This window comes from Excalfactoria chinensis, chromosome 10 (genome assembly GCF_039878825.1).
Source record: "Excalfactoria chinensis isolate bCotChi1 chromosome 10, bCotChi1.hap2, whole genome shotgun sequence".
Taxonomy (NCBI): Eukaryota; Metazoa; Chordata; class Aves; order Galliformes; family Phasianidae; genus Excalfactoria; species Excalfactoria chinensis.
The window spans coordinates 15,201,800-15,218,748 of NC_092834.1; the positions used below are offsets into that span (position 1 = coordinate 15,201,800).

General features: G+C 35.5%; 1 protein-coding gene across 1 annotated transcript in view; it reads right to left on the reverse strand.

The window, feature by feature from the left end:
- Window positions 1–3,650: 3,650 nt before the first annotated feature.
- Window positions 3,651–16,949, reverse strand: part of VPS13C (vacuolar protein sorting 13 homolog C) — a 75,370-nt gene continuing 62,071 nt past the window's right edge. The window contains exons 78-85 of the mRNA XM_072346039.1: window positions 16,540–16,703; window positions 16,008–16,053; window positions 15,197–15,320; window positions 14,411–14,525; window positions 8,723–8,814; window positions 7,300–7,423; window positions 6,911–6,994; window positions 3,651–5,298 (exon numbers count right to left, since the gene is read on the reverse strand). Coding sequence (XP_072202140.1) covers window positions 5,197–5,298; window positions 6,911–6,994; window positions 7,300–7,423; window positions 8,723–8,814; window positions 14,411–14,525; window positions 15,197–15,320; window positions 16,008–16,053; window positions 16,540–16,703 — 851 coding nt within the window. The 3' untranslated portion in view covers window positions 3,651–5,196. The remainder of the gene's footprint in view (window positions 5,299–6,910; window positions 6,995–7,299; window positions 7,424–8,722; window positions 8,815–14,410; window positions 14,526–15,196; window positions 15,321–16,007; window positions 16,054–16,539; window positions 16,704–16,949) is intronic.

The following is a 16,949-nucleotide window of genomic DNA, read 5'->3' on the forward strand; positions in this document are numbered from 1 at the left end:
TCCTTTAAATCCAGGATGAGATCAAAAGCTGTGTTTCTCATGTATTAAGTTACTGACTCAAGATACATTCTGTCTAGTTTTTTTACTGATAATTAACTTAAAATAATCATGAGATCAGCTGTACAAGTCTCTTTGGATGGTTCAAAAGCGTTTTAGCTCCATGTCATAGCTATTCAAAAATCAACAGCAAACGAAAAGCAGAGCCAGAGGTAAAGACAATAAATGTAACAGAAAGTTTTATGAGCACAACACAGTTCTTATAAATTAAGGGCAGATTTGGGATAACATTTATCAGAGCAGAGACTAGGACCTGAACAGCTCAGTACTATACCCACAAGGTTTTTATTTTACTTATGTATATTATATATACACACATATATATGAATATATATGTGGAATTTATCATACTTCCTGGAGAAAAGTTTCAAACCTCTGGAAGTAGGCCACAGGTGCTAAATCGACATTCAGCATCAATGAATGTCAATGGATGCAATTTTTTCCACATGGAGAAATTTAATCCCACTCCTTTGTTTCACCCACATGTCTACATCAGATGTCATTTGGTCAGAGTCCCCCTCTGCTGCCATCTGTTACATGGCAACAAACTGTAACAGAATATTGTTGGGTATGCTCAATCTCTACTGCCATCCCACCAACATTTGCCAGTACAGAGATCTGCAAATTTGCATCACTGTTACTCAGTAGCTACGCAAATGAGGTCCACAATCCAAAGAATGGACTTGCATTAGGAAGCATCAATAAACTGAAAAATATTAACAGATTTTGATCTATGTCTCTAAGTCTTCCTTTTCTTCCACCTGCCCTTCATGTACTGCGTGGTATTACGCACTTAACTGCTAAATGCCCTCCCTCACAGAAACATACCTTTGCCCAGGAAACTTCAATCAAACTGAAGCCTGGGTTTTTCAGATGGAATCTGAAGTTGCATGCAGTGATTCTCAAATCCCTCCACTTCTTTCTTACAACATCATGGTCAGTCCACTGGCATCTATTTTAACTTAAATCTTCACACTCAGGTTTGAGTAAATGTGATTTTCTAAGCTGTTGAAAGAATTATTTTGTTAAATAAACACTAGCTAGTTTCAAAAAAGGTTTCACAGAATTTTCTCTTAATGAAAGAGAAACATTGGAAAGTTTCTAGTGTGACCACTATGCCTCTCTGTTATAACAAATGCATTGACTGCTAATGATGAAATGAAAGTACTGCTATCTAAGAGCTTAAACTGAATTTCTTGGCTTACACATACTGCTCCTCAACTTGGCAAACAATCCCCTAAAAGTCTGTATTTAACCTCTTATTAGTAAGAGGCTCTCTATTCAGAGTCTAAAATAATCATTCGGCCAGACTCTGCAAGTGTTTAGAAAAAGGTAAAATGCGATGGTGGAAGGTGTAAATTTGTTCTCATGGGCTTAAGTTAACCGAAGAAAAACACCATCACAGCTTTTGTGTACTGTTTCTTTCTTCTCTAAACACATTTCAGATTTCTTATGGACTCAGAACAGCTGAAGAGGGAAGATATCTGAAGATAATGCAGTCCAGACAAGGTTGGCTAGAACAGGTTATGCAGGACCACGTCCAGTCTGGATGCAAGTATCCCCAAGGATGAAGATTTTACAGCCTGAATGCTTTTAGGGGAGTTATACAGGGCTGCCTTTTTTGTTTGTTTTAATTTGCTTGATGTTATTTACGTTCTCTTAAGCAATTTTAACTCGTTGGCTTACTCTAATCCTGAGAAGAAAAATATTGTTACCACTGGCAGTAGCATAGTTAATGAATATTGTGTTCTTTTAAGAGGAAAAAGAAAACAATCTGAACTTACTACTCTACACATTTGACAGAAAAAGAACACTGAAAAAGTAAAACCATCCCATAAATCAATCAACAACTAAAAATCTACAGTACCAGCCCGTACAAAGCAAGAATCAGTTCCTACTTATGGTATTCTAATAAATCTAGTATTCCCTGTCTCATATTCCATAAAAATTGGTTTTTAGATACCAAAAACTCTGGGAGTTCACTGTAATGAAAGGCCTAAGTTTCTCTGCACAGTTTGGCTAACCCATGTACTCAGCAGCATTGAGATTAGAGCTTCATAAATGCATAATAGCCGCACCAGATGGGAAACCACTTTGTTGCCACACTGCAAGAACATGCTTAAACCTTTGATAAACCTCAATGAACATCGCAGCACCTCGTTGAAATTCCTCACTAAAGATTCACTGAAAAAGCACTCCACCCCAGCAATGCCTCCTTCTTGCAGATCACCCAAACAGCCTTAAATTGAGTCGTTGCTCTTACACTGTGTGTACACACAGGGACAAGTCAAGACACACTCCTCATTCCTAATGCTCTCAGCCAGCACATCAACAGGATGTGAAATTAAAGAAAAAGGACAGACATGTAACAGGACAAAGAAGCTGCTTAAGTCAGACAGCAAAATCGAGGTAACGCCAAGAGCACTTGCAGTTGGAGAGATTACAGCCATAAAAAAGGCCAGACAAAAAAAGACAAACAACAAAAAACAAGGCAAAACTGGGAAGGATGCGTAGTAAAACAGAAGACAGAAGAAAGCACAAGAGAAGCATTAAAAACCTGTTATACCCGTATATCCATATTAATTTAAGTAAGAAATTGAACTCTTTAGCAAGTGATCTCTCATGTTTTCCAGAATGCTTGACCTAAGGGGTACAGAAGGTCATTCATTACTTCAGCTGCAATTCCTACTGACGTCTACAGTTCAAACATAGCTAACAAACTGATGTGCACTTCAAAATCAGAAGTTCTTCTCTTTAAAACCCTACTGCTTCTTCAGACTGCTTCAAATAGGAAGTGCTTCCCCAGTATCTAATCACACAGCGAGAAAAAGTATCTACTGTTGAGAATTCAAAACCAGAAGGCTTACAAATAAAAATGAGGAAGTACAGAACCGAAGCAAGCAGAAGACTGGAGCCAGAAACACATCATCAGGACTGTTTTAAGCTCACATTCTCCACCCTCAAAAAAGGCACATAGTAACTTCTAAACACAGACTAAAACACACAAATCAAAATCTGTTTTCAGCTATGATTAAAAGACAGCACAGTACAGTTCTGGGCTTGTTTAGCTTAGAAAATAGAAAGCTCTGGGAAGACCTCACTGCAATTTTGAGGGGACCCAACTTTATACATGGTCTTGCAGGCATATGTGTTACTGGGAACTGCTTTGAACTAGAAGAGGGAAAATTTAGATTAGATGTTAAGAAGAAATTCTTTACTCATAGGCGTGGTGATGAGGCATTGGAATGAGTTCCAGAGACATTGTGCATGCCCCATCCCTGGAGGCATTCAAGGCCAGATTAGATGGGGCTCTGAGCAGCTTGATCTAGAGGGTGGCAACCTCACAGCAGGAAGGTCTGGAAATAAATAATCTTTAATCTTGGTCCCTTCCAACCTAAACCGTTCTATGATACAAATCTGAATCAGCCCTTATACACCCAAACATCAAACCAAAGGAAACACGGTGCTCCAGATAACTCTTGTGCAGTACACTTCAGTCCACTTCTTTTTTCCATACAGTGTCAGTGACAAGTAACAAGCCAGCAACATATAATGCAATTCTGAAGCAACACCATTCAAATCATAGCACAAGTAATTGCATATAAAAATTTATTGTCTCCCTATATATCATTTAAACAAGTCTTGAAATACATACAACTTAAGTAGCAGATTTCATTAATGTTTAAGTATATTGTAGAAAATAGGTGTTATCACAGAATCAACAACAAATGTCATACCGCATTTCTCAACCCCTCATAGCAAATTGGATCCAACAATCTTAATTATACTCAACTATCTTCAATTGGATCAACTATCTTCAGCTTTCTAATTTTCATGAGATCACAGCTGTGAGTTTGGAACATATCTGTAGAATTCACCAGCCCTTAAATAAGGAAAGGTCGAAAATCCAGGCCTAGCTCTTGCAGTTCCTCCTCTTACAGAATAAACTATGCAAGAATATTGCCATTTTTATTCTGAGTTCCTATCTAGAACAAAATGATGCATTAATAAAGTAAAAAAGAGGAAAAAAAAACATTCATCAATGGCTTCTAAGTGAAATATGATGGAAATGACACATTTTTAAGATTAAGTACATGTAAGGGCACTTGAGCAAGAGCACTTAACAAACTAAGTTCACTGAACTAGAACCCTTTTGCTCATATAGTCCCTGACACAGACAGTTACCTTGTGTATGCCTTGCGTTAAGAACACAACTTGTCTCAGTGATGTCTGTAGGATTATCCATCCCGTTAAGAACTATGCTCTGAATATGCTTAAGTATCTTACTAAACTGTATTCTAAGAGTCCTCGAGAAACTGCAACAGAAAGTAATATGGAGAAGTGACTTAGGTGGTACTCTTGCAGTGAAATAACTATATACTGGAATACTGAAAACAAATTACTTTATGAATTTGGCATACAAAGTTTTTTAACAACTGTACTGTTCCTCCTGGAGAAGTCTTTAATTTACACTGGCATAACCAAAAACATATACATTCTCATGACAGGTAAATAGTATTTTTCCATGTTTAAAGTGCAGATTTATATTTGCCATATAAATGACAACATTCTAAAGTAAATATTTCTATGCAGGAGCAGACTATTTCATTCACTGCATACTCATTTTTATATTACTCCAGCATAGGACTTCCTGGAAACTAAACAGATAGATTTAATTATAGTAAGTAAATTGTCTATACTTCTTTAGCAGACTGTTACTTAATTTTAAGTTTTTAACTATTTTCAATTACTTACTTATGTAAGTACCTTAGTTTGCAAAGTGCTGGATCCATGATTACCACAATCTGCTTGTAAACCACAACCTTAGAGCATGAATTAGATAAACACTTCATTTTAAAGAAGCTATTTACAATAAAAGGAAAAGCAGAAAAGGACAATTCAGGGTAAGAAGACTTTTTATGACAATTTTAGACTTAGATGCTTATTTTAGAGTAACAAAGTCCAGAGTTCTGGCAAAACACATAGCTTTTTAAAACGAAGTGTTTATGACAATTAACAACAAAGGAAGATCTTGGTTATTTTATCTGCTATTTCAGCAAAATGTTTCTATGTTGCTTCTAGTTAATTTTAGTGATAAGATCGTACGTCAAAGGTCAAACCCAACAGATCCTGTTATTATCAAGACAGCATTTGTGGTTTCTTCAACTGCAGTGATGCTTGTTTCACCAGCTTTTGTTGTTTTCTTGTTGCTCGTGCTTCCTCAATGGCAACACAAATGCTCTATAAACAATATATTGAAAAAAAAAATTCAAGTTAGTCTGCAGTTTCATTCCATAAGATACTACCAAAAATGGCTAATTGAACACTCAAACCTATATACACGAAGCCCAGCTTGTGTGCATTACGTACTGGAGTAATTTCAATAGCCCATCTAATTTTACATAAGTATTTCCAGCATTCAGTGAAAGCTGAAGTGTTTGAAATGCTTGTTAGTGTGCTTTTCCTCATGATTTCATTAAGTCAAACTAACTTCTACCACAAACAGGAATAGAGAGTAATTTAAGCTGGATGGACAGACTACATGCATTAGTGTTGCTGAAGCAATTCAAACATTTATAGACTGTTGGTAACTTAGAGAAATTGGGGAAAGATTCAGATGTTTAAAAAGAGGCAAAAATGAAACCCAAAATCCTATTATTTGTGAAGTACACTTTTTCTTTTTTGTGGCATCTTTTCAAATCAGCAGAGATTTATCTGTGTAATCTATACACAAAGAAGGGAGATGCAAATCGTGGAGTATTACCAATAAAACTGAGCAACTGAAATTCACAAAAGGCAAACAGGAAAGAGAAATTTATTTTCAACACACACATAACATTAAGAATAAGAGCAAAGGAACAGTCATTAAGTAGTAACAGGAAAAAGAGAACGAAACAGAAAGAAACATTTCTCTGGCACTGCCAGATAAAATCAAAATGATCTTCATTTGTCAAACAAAAGCATTACTTGAAATGTATGCCACAAAATAACACTGAAAAACACCTTTTCTTCAGGTAAGAGACAGTGAAGTAGTAATACATGCTGTTTCAGTATGGAGAAAAAAAAAAAGAGCTGCCACATGGTTGCCTTCTTACTCCCCTGTCTAATCCCATCTTTTAGATGGTCTTCATCTATTTCACAGGAGCAATGTGGCCATATTCCAATTGTGACTTGCTATTTACTCAGGGTGCCATTTTAATTGTGCATACAAGATGCAGTGGGTTTAACTGAATACACTTCTGATACTAGGAAGAATTCTTCCTCTCATAATTTGATACACAACAACATTAAGGCAGATAGTTACCCAGGTAAATTTCTCTATTGTTGAAAAATCACAGAATTAATGCAAATAGCTTAGCCTATGTAGGTCAGCTACAAGACCCAAGAACACATAGAACAAACACTCCCCCAAATCAGCCTCTCCAGCATCAACATGAGCAAACATCAGAAAATAAATGGTAGAAAACCAGCAGAGCCTGAGGAACAGGGAATAAATAATTCTTTTCACACAGAGGTGCACTTACTGGGTTAATTTAGTTACCTTGAAATACTGAGAAGGGAGCATGATTCAGACATATGCTCATGACAATGAACTTAATTGGTTAATTATTTGAATTATTCCCTTCAATAAGTTATAATGTACAAAGTATAAAATGATGCAAATTCATTTATTCTTGCACACACCTTCAAATGTTTTAAACTGTCTTATCTCATTGTCAAACTCATTTTTCAACAAGAAAATACAGTAAACAGTTCCTAGGAATGAGAACGTTACTATTTTTTAGATGACTGGAGTTTCAACAAGCACAATAACATCATAAGACAAAAGAAAACAGAAAAATAAAGGATATACCCTTGCTGCAGCTTCATCTTGAAGTTCAACTGCTTTTACACATTTATGACCTACACTGTCCTTCCTTTGGAACATCCTTTGATCCTGTTGCAAAGGGGCACAAAAACACAGTTCAGGTGACTCACAAAACAAGAATGCAGAATCTGACACAAATGGTGTGAGTGTCAGCTTCAGCTTAGACTTCAGTTCATTCTCTGTCCAATACATCCATACTTTAGAAACATATGAATTGATTTCTCATGTCTCCAAAGCCAGAAGTTACCTTAGTTAGCTTAAATTAATTAAAAGCATCTTTGGATCTCTAAATAAGCAGTGCTCAATAACAAATAATTTAAAATAAATAATAAGAATTTAAAATAAAAAAAAGACAAACCGCATGATTTCCTTACCAAAACAGTTAGTTTTAAAACACGTCCTTCACAGGTAGGAGGGCATGCAAAGTCTTCAAATAAGTAATTCCACTCCGCTGTTAAATGACCTAAGATTTCCACCTCTTTTACATATATCACCCTCCTGTTCAGAAGGAAAAACATGTCAATACACAGTTTCTACCAGAAATTGCAACTTTATGAGAAAATAAAATGGAGAGCATAAATATGTTTCAGAATGTATTTTCTATGTGGATCAAAAGTATCCATTCAGTAGCAGTTCAAGTGTATTTCCTTAACGTATAGTCCAGGACTTTACTTTGTCCTTAAGATTCAGGTGTTCTATATTATCATATGGGATGCTCAGGCAAATTAATCAAAACCCACCAGCCTCTACAAATCTGAGCATTTTAACAGAGGTGGATAATGGAAGGATATGACTTAAATTTAACCAGCTCCCTCAATGCATCTACTATGCAACAGCAGTCAGCCAGCTGAATAATGGCTACACAGTGAAATAAGTACATAATTAGACTGACAGATGATCCATTGCTACAGTTTACATTTGCTAACGAGTTGCCCCTTCATCCCTTTAGATCTCCAATATCATCTAGCACACAAATTAAAAAAAGTGGCAGTTCTGAATGGAATTAAGCTAGAAGCTTCAAGCATATATTGACCAACTGGATTAAGGACAGAAATACACATTTAACTGAAGCTGCAAAAAAAGAAGAAAAAAAAAAAAAAAAAACAATCCAAACCTAAACCATCTACCTATCATAAAAATAAGTCAGTTCCTATCTTAAAAATCTTGTTACGCCACAGCATGAAGTGCACTACTTGTTATAAAACAAATACAAGATGGCTGTTGCCCAGATTCTTGGTATGGATAAGCCCACCTCATACATCCAGGCAAAGGGCAGAAACTAGTGACCATCTAGGATGCAGAGATCATAATACATGATTATGACTGTCTTTTCTTAGCATAGTTACAAGGTTTTGAGCTCTCACACCATTCAAGACAAGCAATATCTTACATTCTAAATAGCATCTGATGGATTTAGTATTCATTTTAATTTAAATAAAAGAAAATCTGACTCAGTGTACTTTTAACTTAACAAGCTTGTAAACATGCATCATCAAAACACTGGTTTGACTGCAGATGCCGCACAAGCTAATTTTGAACATCAGGAACAGAAAAAAAGCATTTGCCCCAATAGGATGAAATAGTCACTGACCTCAGAATCAATTAAAATAGCCTCCTGAATTAGTACCTAGTGTCAATATCACTGCTTATGATCTCACATTGTGAATAAAAGAAAACAAATTATAAAATCAATAAGAAAACAAATAAGAAAAGTGCACATGCAAAGAACAGCTATCACTTCAGACTTAGCCAGATGCCTGATGCCTAAATTGAAACAAAGCCTTTGGAACTTAGTACCTATTGGTAACAATAAGGTTTGCCCTTCTGCCTCTTGAAAGCCCACAGTGGTATCGGTAGTTCTCTTTTTCCAGCTTTCTTATGTGCAGTTTCTGAAAAAGAAAATATTTGGCCTGTAAAAACAGAAGTCAAAGCAATGTTTTCGATCCAAAAATGTCTCAAAAGGATTACCTAGCTGAACTGCTGCTTTCAAGGCAGGCTCTCACAGTGCTCCCAGTCCTGAAGCATCAGTGAAATATTTAATCCCTCCCACCATTCAAAAGGGTGAACATGACACTACAGACTATTAGACTACTTATTTACCTTGAATTTTCATTTTGTACTAATTAGTGTTTAGTAATTCCTATTCTGATACATCCTATATTGCAGACTCGATTCAAGAGTGAAAATCCTGTGACAGCAGCTTTAAAGAATAGAACGCTTGGCTTACACCCATAGAAATAACCAAGTTACAAATACTCAGTGCTCCTCAAGGGTCATCTCCTGAAGTGCTAAAACAAGCATGCTTATTCTACATTCAAAATATGGTAGGTGTGTGAAAGCAAAGATCAAACTACCCATCACATTTCTGTTAGTCAGCTACAAATTAAATGACCAACTAAAAAGAGAAGTTTAGAAAAGCTTCAAAATAGCACTGAAGTGCTTTCTCACTATTTTTAAGTTCTTAACTATTTTTTGATGAAGTATTTTTCTGGATTTACATTCTACACACCACTCAAGTGAAGAGCTGTTTTGTCTACATTACATCACCAGCTTTACAGTATTCAATCAACTCCAAAGAGCGGTACTGCAGAGTCTCACAGTAAAGCTTAAATAACACCCACATTTTAGCTTAAAGACATCACATTTCAGAGTGATACATCAATGAATTTGAGGGAAGTTTCAGTTTACTTCTGTTACTGGGAATTCAGCTCCTGTATAACAGTAAACTTAATTGATAAACTAGAAAGAGAACCCTGGAAACAAAGGAGGGAAGAACAACAATGACCACCACCCAGTATGGTTTTAGTTATTCCCTGTAAATAAACAACCTCCTTAATTTCCATAGCTGACTATGACTTGACTCCATGTTCATCTGTCCACAGTCAGTCACACAGGCTAAAAGCTCAATACAGATCAAGTAACCACGAAGAAACCTGTCGCTCCAGCCTACTTCAGAATCAATTGAAAGAAATTTCAATGTTTGCATTTTATTCTCATTTATTTAAACAAATATCTTAAAGCATCATTATACATTTCAACAGATCCCGGCAAAACCCTTTAAGATCAAACGTGGATAAATGCGCAGTAGATGAAATCAACAGCATATTGTTTTCACAGAGTTGATCCTAAGGGATGTGATATCAAAATATATATACAGTTTTTGAAGCAACCAAAAATATAGGGTCCCCATCTTCTATAATATATAGTTGTAAAATCAATTTCTGACCATCTTAGAACTTCAATACTGTAAAACAGACATGAAAAACACGCCACAAAGGATGGCTTATGTCACTCTTCACACTTCTTCAAAACATAGAAAGACAGCAGCAAATTATTAAAGTCACAACATGAACTCACATTTTATACCCAAACCATAGCCGATTCAGTTATATAAATCTGAATATATACATTTAAATACAAGAAAAGGAAAGCAAAACACATCACTATGCAAGACCACAATTCATAAGTTGGAACTCATATTCTGAATCATTGTTGGATATGCAAAAAGTGAGACATACTGCACTTTTGAACAGATTTATTCATAAGCTTATTCCTCCATTTAAACTCAAAACTTTGGTGAGAAAGTCTGGTTTTGTAACCCTAACTTCAAAAGCTATCCTGGTTTTAAGTTTTGTATACTAAGACATGAGCCTCCATGGAGCTCTCAGCCCAAGAGATGCAGTATTTGCCAGAGCTGTACCAACGCTCCTGATACAAATTCAATGCATTACAGTGGTGCATTATGTAAAAAGGGGTTTGGGACACCTGATGCAAATTACTTTGTGATATGCACTGTTCAAATTCAGGCATCTTTATCAGAAGCATTTATTTTGATGAGACTACTACAGCACTTTTAGAAAGTGCAATTCCTGTTATTTTATGTGGGAATAAAAGAGCTAATGCATATATACACAGCAGAACTGAAACTCAACTAGATATGGAATCTGTAGTTTTTTGAAAGATAATGTTTTTCTTACTGAAAAAAAATATTAACATCACCTAATTATTTCTCAAGTACTCTATACTCTTAATAAGGCTCCATGTGTTAACTAGGAAATGAGGCAAAGAACACATCACATCCTGCCACACCTCAAGTGCTGGGGATAGATGGAAGTCTCCTCATCAGAACAGGCGGTAATACCCACACATTAAAAGGCAAAACTAACCAAGCTCATGAGTAAACTCATTTCTCAAGAAAAAATTCTCCTCAAGTTGCCATTTTTTTTTTCCTGACGAATATCATAATCAATCAGCCTAATCCATCCTACTGCTCTTCTACTGTGCACCCAAAAAACCCCATCATCCTTCTGAGAGGAAAAACAGCAACAAATTTGTCTTTTAAGACTTGACCTACACATATGCTCACCAGCTCTAACATTTAGGAACATCTACATTTTTATGTTAAACATCTTTTGTCCAATCACTGGATATTTTTAAGGCATCCATTCCTTAAGGTAACGTGACAAGGTTTCAACCTTGGATAAATATATTTTAAAAAGATATACATATCAGAGTAAATTAAAAAAGTCAAAGCAGAGCAAACTAGAAAAGTATTTTGCACAGCTCCTCTGTAGAGGAGTTAAGTCGGAGTAATGAGAATGCTAAGCTTTTCCCATGGAAAAGTGAAGGAGTTAATGACATAAAATACATAGAACTAGTGTGACTGAAAAGAAAAAAAAAAGCATATTGAAACACAAGGTTTTTAAATCAACTAAGGAAAGTCATCTGTAATTTGATACCAACAATGAACTCTGTAAATGGATCTGAGCTGTGTCATTAACATGGCACATTAACATGGCTAAAGCAACAGGCAAGAAGCAGAGCTTTCTCAAATGAATTTGAATTAATTACTCAATTTAATAAGGTAAAAGTCAGTGGCAGAATCAGGGATGAGACAGTCAAGGCAAGATACAAAAGTATTTGGCGGAGGTAAGAATGGAATTGGAAATAATTTTAACTGCATAGGCAGGAGAATAATTTCTGGGTCAATGTTTGTTCGGCAGATAGAAAGCATCAAGAAGCCAAGCATGCAAGAGAATATAGGAATTAAGAATCCAAAACACATTTACATATTACAGTTTTCCAGTTCTGAATAAATTTTATTCTTCAGCTTCTTACAAAGAGGAGGGGGAAAAACAGTTAATGAGATAAGGAGAAAACCCCGGTTAAACTACTTGCACTCTTGGGTCAGAACCGGAATCAAAAATAAACCAAACTGATGCATAAATTAACTTATGGCAAATAAATTTGTCTGTACAAACTGACCATCTGATTTGTTTTACCTGCTGGAGCATCTTATTTCCTGTAAGACACTGCCCACCTTGTTTGGAATTTACACTAAGAAACGTAACTTCCCCAACGCTAGCCTCTAGGTGAGACATCAAAAACAGTTTAAAATATGCATGTAATTAAAATAAAGCTGTGTTCAATTAATTGGCTTCCAAAAGGAAGAGACCATCTAAAGGACTATGCACAGGCTTCGTTCTTGTTTAGTATATAATTCTGATCAAAACAATTTAGGCCAAAGAAAGGTACAAATACGAGATATGCAAGAAATGAAAAACATCCACTATTCAGTGCTAGTTATGCTACATTCTCCTTTTTGACAGATGGAGCAAGCAGTGAAACTAGTAAGAAAGCACAAGATTACTGAAAAATGTCTTCTGCATGATCTAAAAATAATAGAAAATTTAAAAAAAATTCATTGTATGAAAAAAACTGTTTTGCTCCATACATAATAACAACAATTCCCTTAAAATAGGTAAAATAAAAAAATCCCTACTACATTTCCTTTCTTTAATCAACTTAAATGAAAAATGTTGACTACTGAACTCTGAATTCTAGAAAGGTATTAGCAGCAGAGATGAATCTGCTTGAAGTTCTATTCATTTATTACATGAAAGTACTTTGCTCCTAAGACAACTTGTTCAGCTTTGTTAATTTATGGTGCTGCGTTAGAAATGAAATTTATGGCATCACTTCCTGTAGAAATATATTTAACTATCAATTCATGTTAATTGTTGACACTTAATTATGTTAAACAGAAAAGTCCCAGAAGATTCTGTGAATGAAATCAGAGTCAATAAGCTGGCTATAATATCTCTAATTGATGGAATTCCATAGAGTAGTAGTAGTAGAAATGATTACTGAAAGGCACAGGGGTTCATCAGACATCTAAGTGATTGGCCACTAGCATATTACAGAAACCAGAATGACAAAGTCTTCTTGAAGTTTTTATGGAAACAGTATTTCTCTGTAATTATGAAATTATAAACCAATATTTTCACAGTATTTTCTATTCAGTACTATTTTAGGTTTTGTTGCTCATACAGTACTCCTTTCATCCACAGTCCTAGTTCTCTGAGAACGGTAACATTAACAATGAAGCATATTCAGCACCTATGCTACCATGATTACTATTTCTCCTACTGAAGTGTCCTTATTACCTGCCATTCAGAAGGAGCTACGCATTCTCATAAAAACAGACATAAAAGAAAAAAGCGCTCCCTATTCTCTCTCATCTTCCTCACTTAAACAGTCTTACCTTAGATATTCAAGTTCATTTTTAGTTTGCTTTCTTAGCATGGACAACATGAAACACTATCTACTACAAAGAAAAGACATGGAAAGTGGGGAGAGGACATGTTAAATGTAATCATGCCCTTAACCTAAAATAATTAAGGTTGATTAAAGTTCACACAGGAAATCAAGAAGAAATAAGGAAAATGTTTACTCCTTTATTCCAGTTCTTGCTGCGTATGCCAGGAGAGAAAGAGAAAGAAGAAAAACATTAGAAATAGACTAGGAAATAAGGACTAAAACTGAACATTAAGAAGGAAGTACCAACTTAGCAACTTTTACTGTTTTAAATGTCCATCAGGGAAGTTACTTTGCTGTAATTTTTAGCAAAAATAAATAAATAAATAAATAAAATAAAATTGAAATTCTTTAAAGAAGTTGAAATGCAATTCAACTACGTCAATAATTTAGAACTTGAAAACAACTGTTACTAATTCCCTCTACTTTAGCCACATCCAGATGTAAAAGCAGCCTAGATGTTCACACAGTGCTTATAGTTATGACACACTAGCATCACGAATAATATAGCAAATAGCAAAAAGTGGTATTCTCAGAATTCATACAGTTTTCTCCATTGCTAAGACAACCAGGAATCCCAGTAATGTTATTATATAGAAAATAAATTAAGCAATTCAAGTTCTCTTCATGCTATGTAAGAGTTGCTTTGTTTGTGAAGATGACTTACTAGTAGTAAATGCTGTTTTTTCAGCAAAGTATTTCATCTGAGTGCCAAGAATATTTCTCTTAACATTTCCACATATTTTCAAAGTATCCTTAACGCTATTTCCCTTCAGAGCAATGCTTTTGTTTTATTGGTTTTTTCTTCCCTTATTTGAATTTCTAACATCCTTAAAGGAATCCTGTAGGTCAGAGAACTTAAAAGTGCATTTACAGTGCAAGTCATACCTCAAATAAATCATAACCCTCAGCTTCCACTCTATTGTACGGTCGGATGATGCCATCTTCGTGAATGAAACGTGGAGGGCGGAGATTAGGTACTTCTTCTGTTGATTCTGCCACCCTGTTAGGGACAGTGGAGCAGTATTCTCATTAGCTCATTACACATTTGAATTTCACCAATCTATGCTTAGCATTCATCCTATTTACTATCTCACTTAAACTACACAATTGTCCTAAAGGTGTAAATAGCAAAGACACACTGACAGTGACATATCCAGAATAACATTAGAGAATTAGCCAACTACAACATAAATTAGAAAAGCTTACTCCCATGCCTTGGCAAGGAATACGAATTCAAGTTCATTAACATTTTCATAAGCTTCCCTTAAACACACACACACCGTCGCTGAGTTTTAAACTGGTAATGGTCAATTTTTACAGTAAGTTTAAATGACATTTAAACATTTGCATTCAGCAGTACATAAATATACCTTAGAAGGAGAACTTAAATAAGATACTTTAATTATGTTTTTGTAAGTGAAGCGACTGAAATGAGAAAACAAGCTAGTTATTGTCCATGTGCCCTGCAATACTGCAAGACAAATTCTAAAGCAGCAATTTCCTGAGATTAACATAATGGAAATTCATTAGAGGCTGGCAGTGTCTCTCGGTCCTATAAATCCTACTGAATTTCATACATAACACAAATTATTTAGAATCACTACTGTATCAGTTCATTACGTGGTGTGCAACATACAGGGACTATGTCAAAATATCCTCTTGACTTTTTACCTTTGAATTCCCTGGAAGGTACTGCTCGCCATATCTACAATGCCACCTGTTGGGCGGGCAACCACTCCTACGAGTCCCTTTCCAATTCCTTTAAAGAATCCAGCTGCACCTTCTTTTTTAGCCCCTTCAGAAGAAAGAGGGGGAAAAAATGACAGTTTTAATGATCTGCCAGAAGATAGTAGCAACAGAATTAAAGCTCCAAACATCATTAGAACATTTTATCTAAACAGAGACACAGGAACTGATCCAGTTACTATGAAGCTCTCCACACAAGTCACAGGTTGCCCATTCAGTCACGCAGCTGTTCATTTAAAGCTTCAGCTGCCTTCAAAGCCAGCACAGCTAAGGTCAGTAAGGACCCATAGGCCAAGTACACCTGCTGGCTCAACACAGAACTACCCCAAACCCTATGTCTAAGAGCTGTGACCAAGTGCTTCTTGCAGTCATTAAAGCTATGCCCCTATGTCATTACTTCTAAAGCTTTTTCAACTGCTGTTTAAGTTATTGGTTTTTTTATACAACCATTGTTAGCATTTCTATTCTAGCTTTCAAGAGCAACCTGGTCACTACAGCAAGTCTAAAATAATACATTGCAAAGACGATCCCTCCCTAATTCATACAAAAGCAAATAACCGTTGTAAATGTATCTGAGTAAAACACTGCAGAAGGTTGCATTTGATCTAGAAACATAAAAATAATCCTTCCATGCTTTAGCATCAAAACAGAAATTTGTTTAAAAGTCTATACTAAATATTAATTTTAATAATCAAAAAATCTTTAATAAGTGGTGCAATGCAGGCTCACAACTTACCTTCTACAGGTTTAGTAATTATCCCTGTCACACCCCCAACAACACCCTGGAACAAAGAGAATAATTAAGTCCCTACTTAGAAGTTAGAATGCTATTGTCCAGCTGGGCAACCAATAATCTCATCATTTTAAAAGCTGATAATGATGTTCAATATCAGTATTTTACTTTTTACTCTAAAATAGAAAGTAAAAGTTGAAAACGGCTCAAGTAACATTTATTTGGCATAATCTACTGGAAGAAAATATAAAGGGCCCAGTTACTTCAGAGGAAAAATTTGTGTTATTTCTTACAATTTCCCTTTTTAAGACCTTATCTTCAGTTCCTTGTGTTGGCTGAAAGAACAACATAACCTCAAACGCTGAAGCTAACAATTGATATTGAGGATATTGAGTGTCCTATAACCTGACTTCCTGTTTCTGTCTTCTGTTTAGTTCATGTTTAGATAAAGCCAAAAGAGGACATTATAAAAATTATATACATGGAAGTATATATTAAGAGCTGTTGCATCATATACTCAGCTTCCAATTCATACCCGTAAAAAGCCTTTTCCTCCTTTAGCCAGGCTGTCGCTGAAATCTCTTGGCTGACGACCCATTTCCTCTCTCCGTTTTTGCTGATATTCTTTATCCATAGTAATGGCTGCTAAACCTTTCCCAACAGAACCAGTGATCCTAGACACCACCCCTGCAGCACCACCTAATGGAACAGATCAGAAAGTAAAAGCCATTTTTCTTTCACAACTTAAAAGTAGAAAGCACAGTAAACCACAGAGATTTCCCTCATATTGACTTTAGGTATTACCAGATTACATAAGCTGACTAATACGTTGAGTATGAGAAGAAATTGGCCTGAAATCCATTAGTTTAGTATAATTCTTACATCAGCTAGGTACGTATCGCATATCATACTGAATGGAATTTGACTTTCTTTACTAAATGTAAC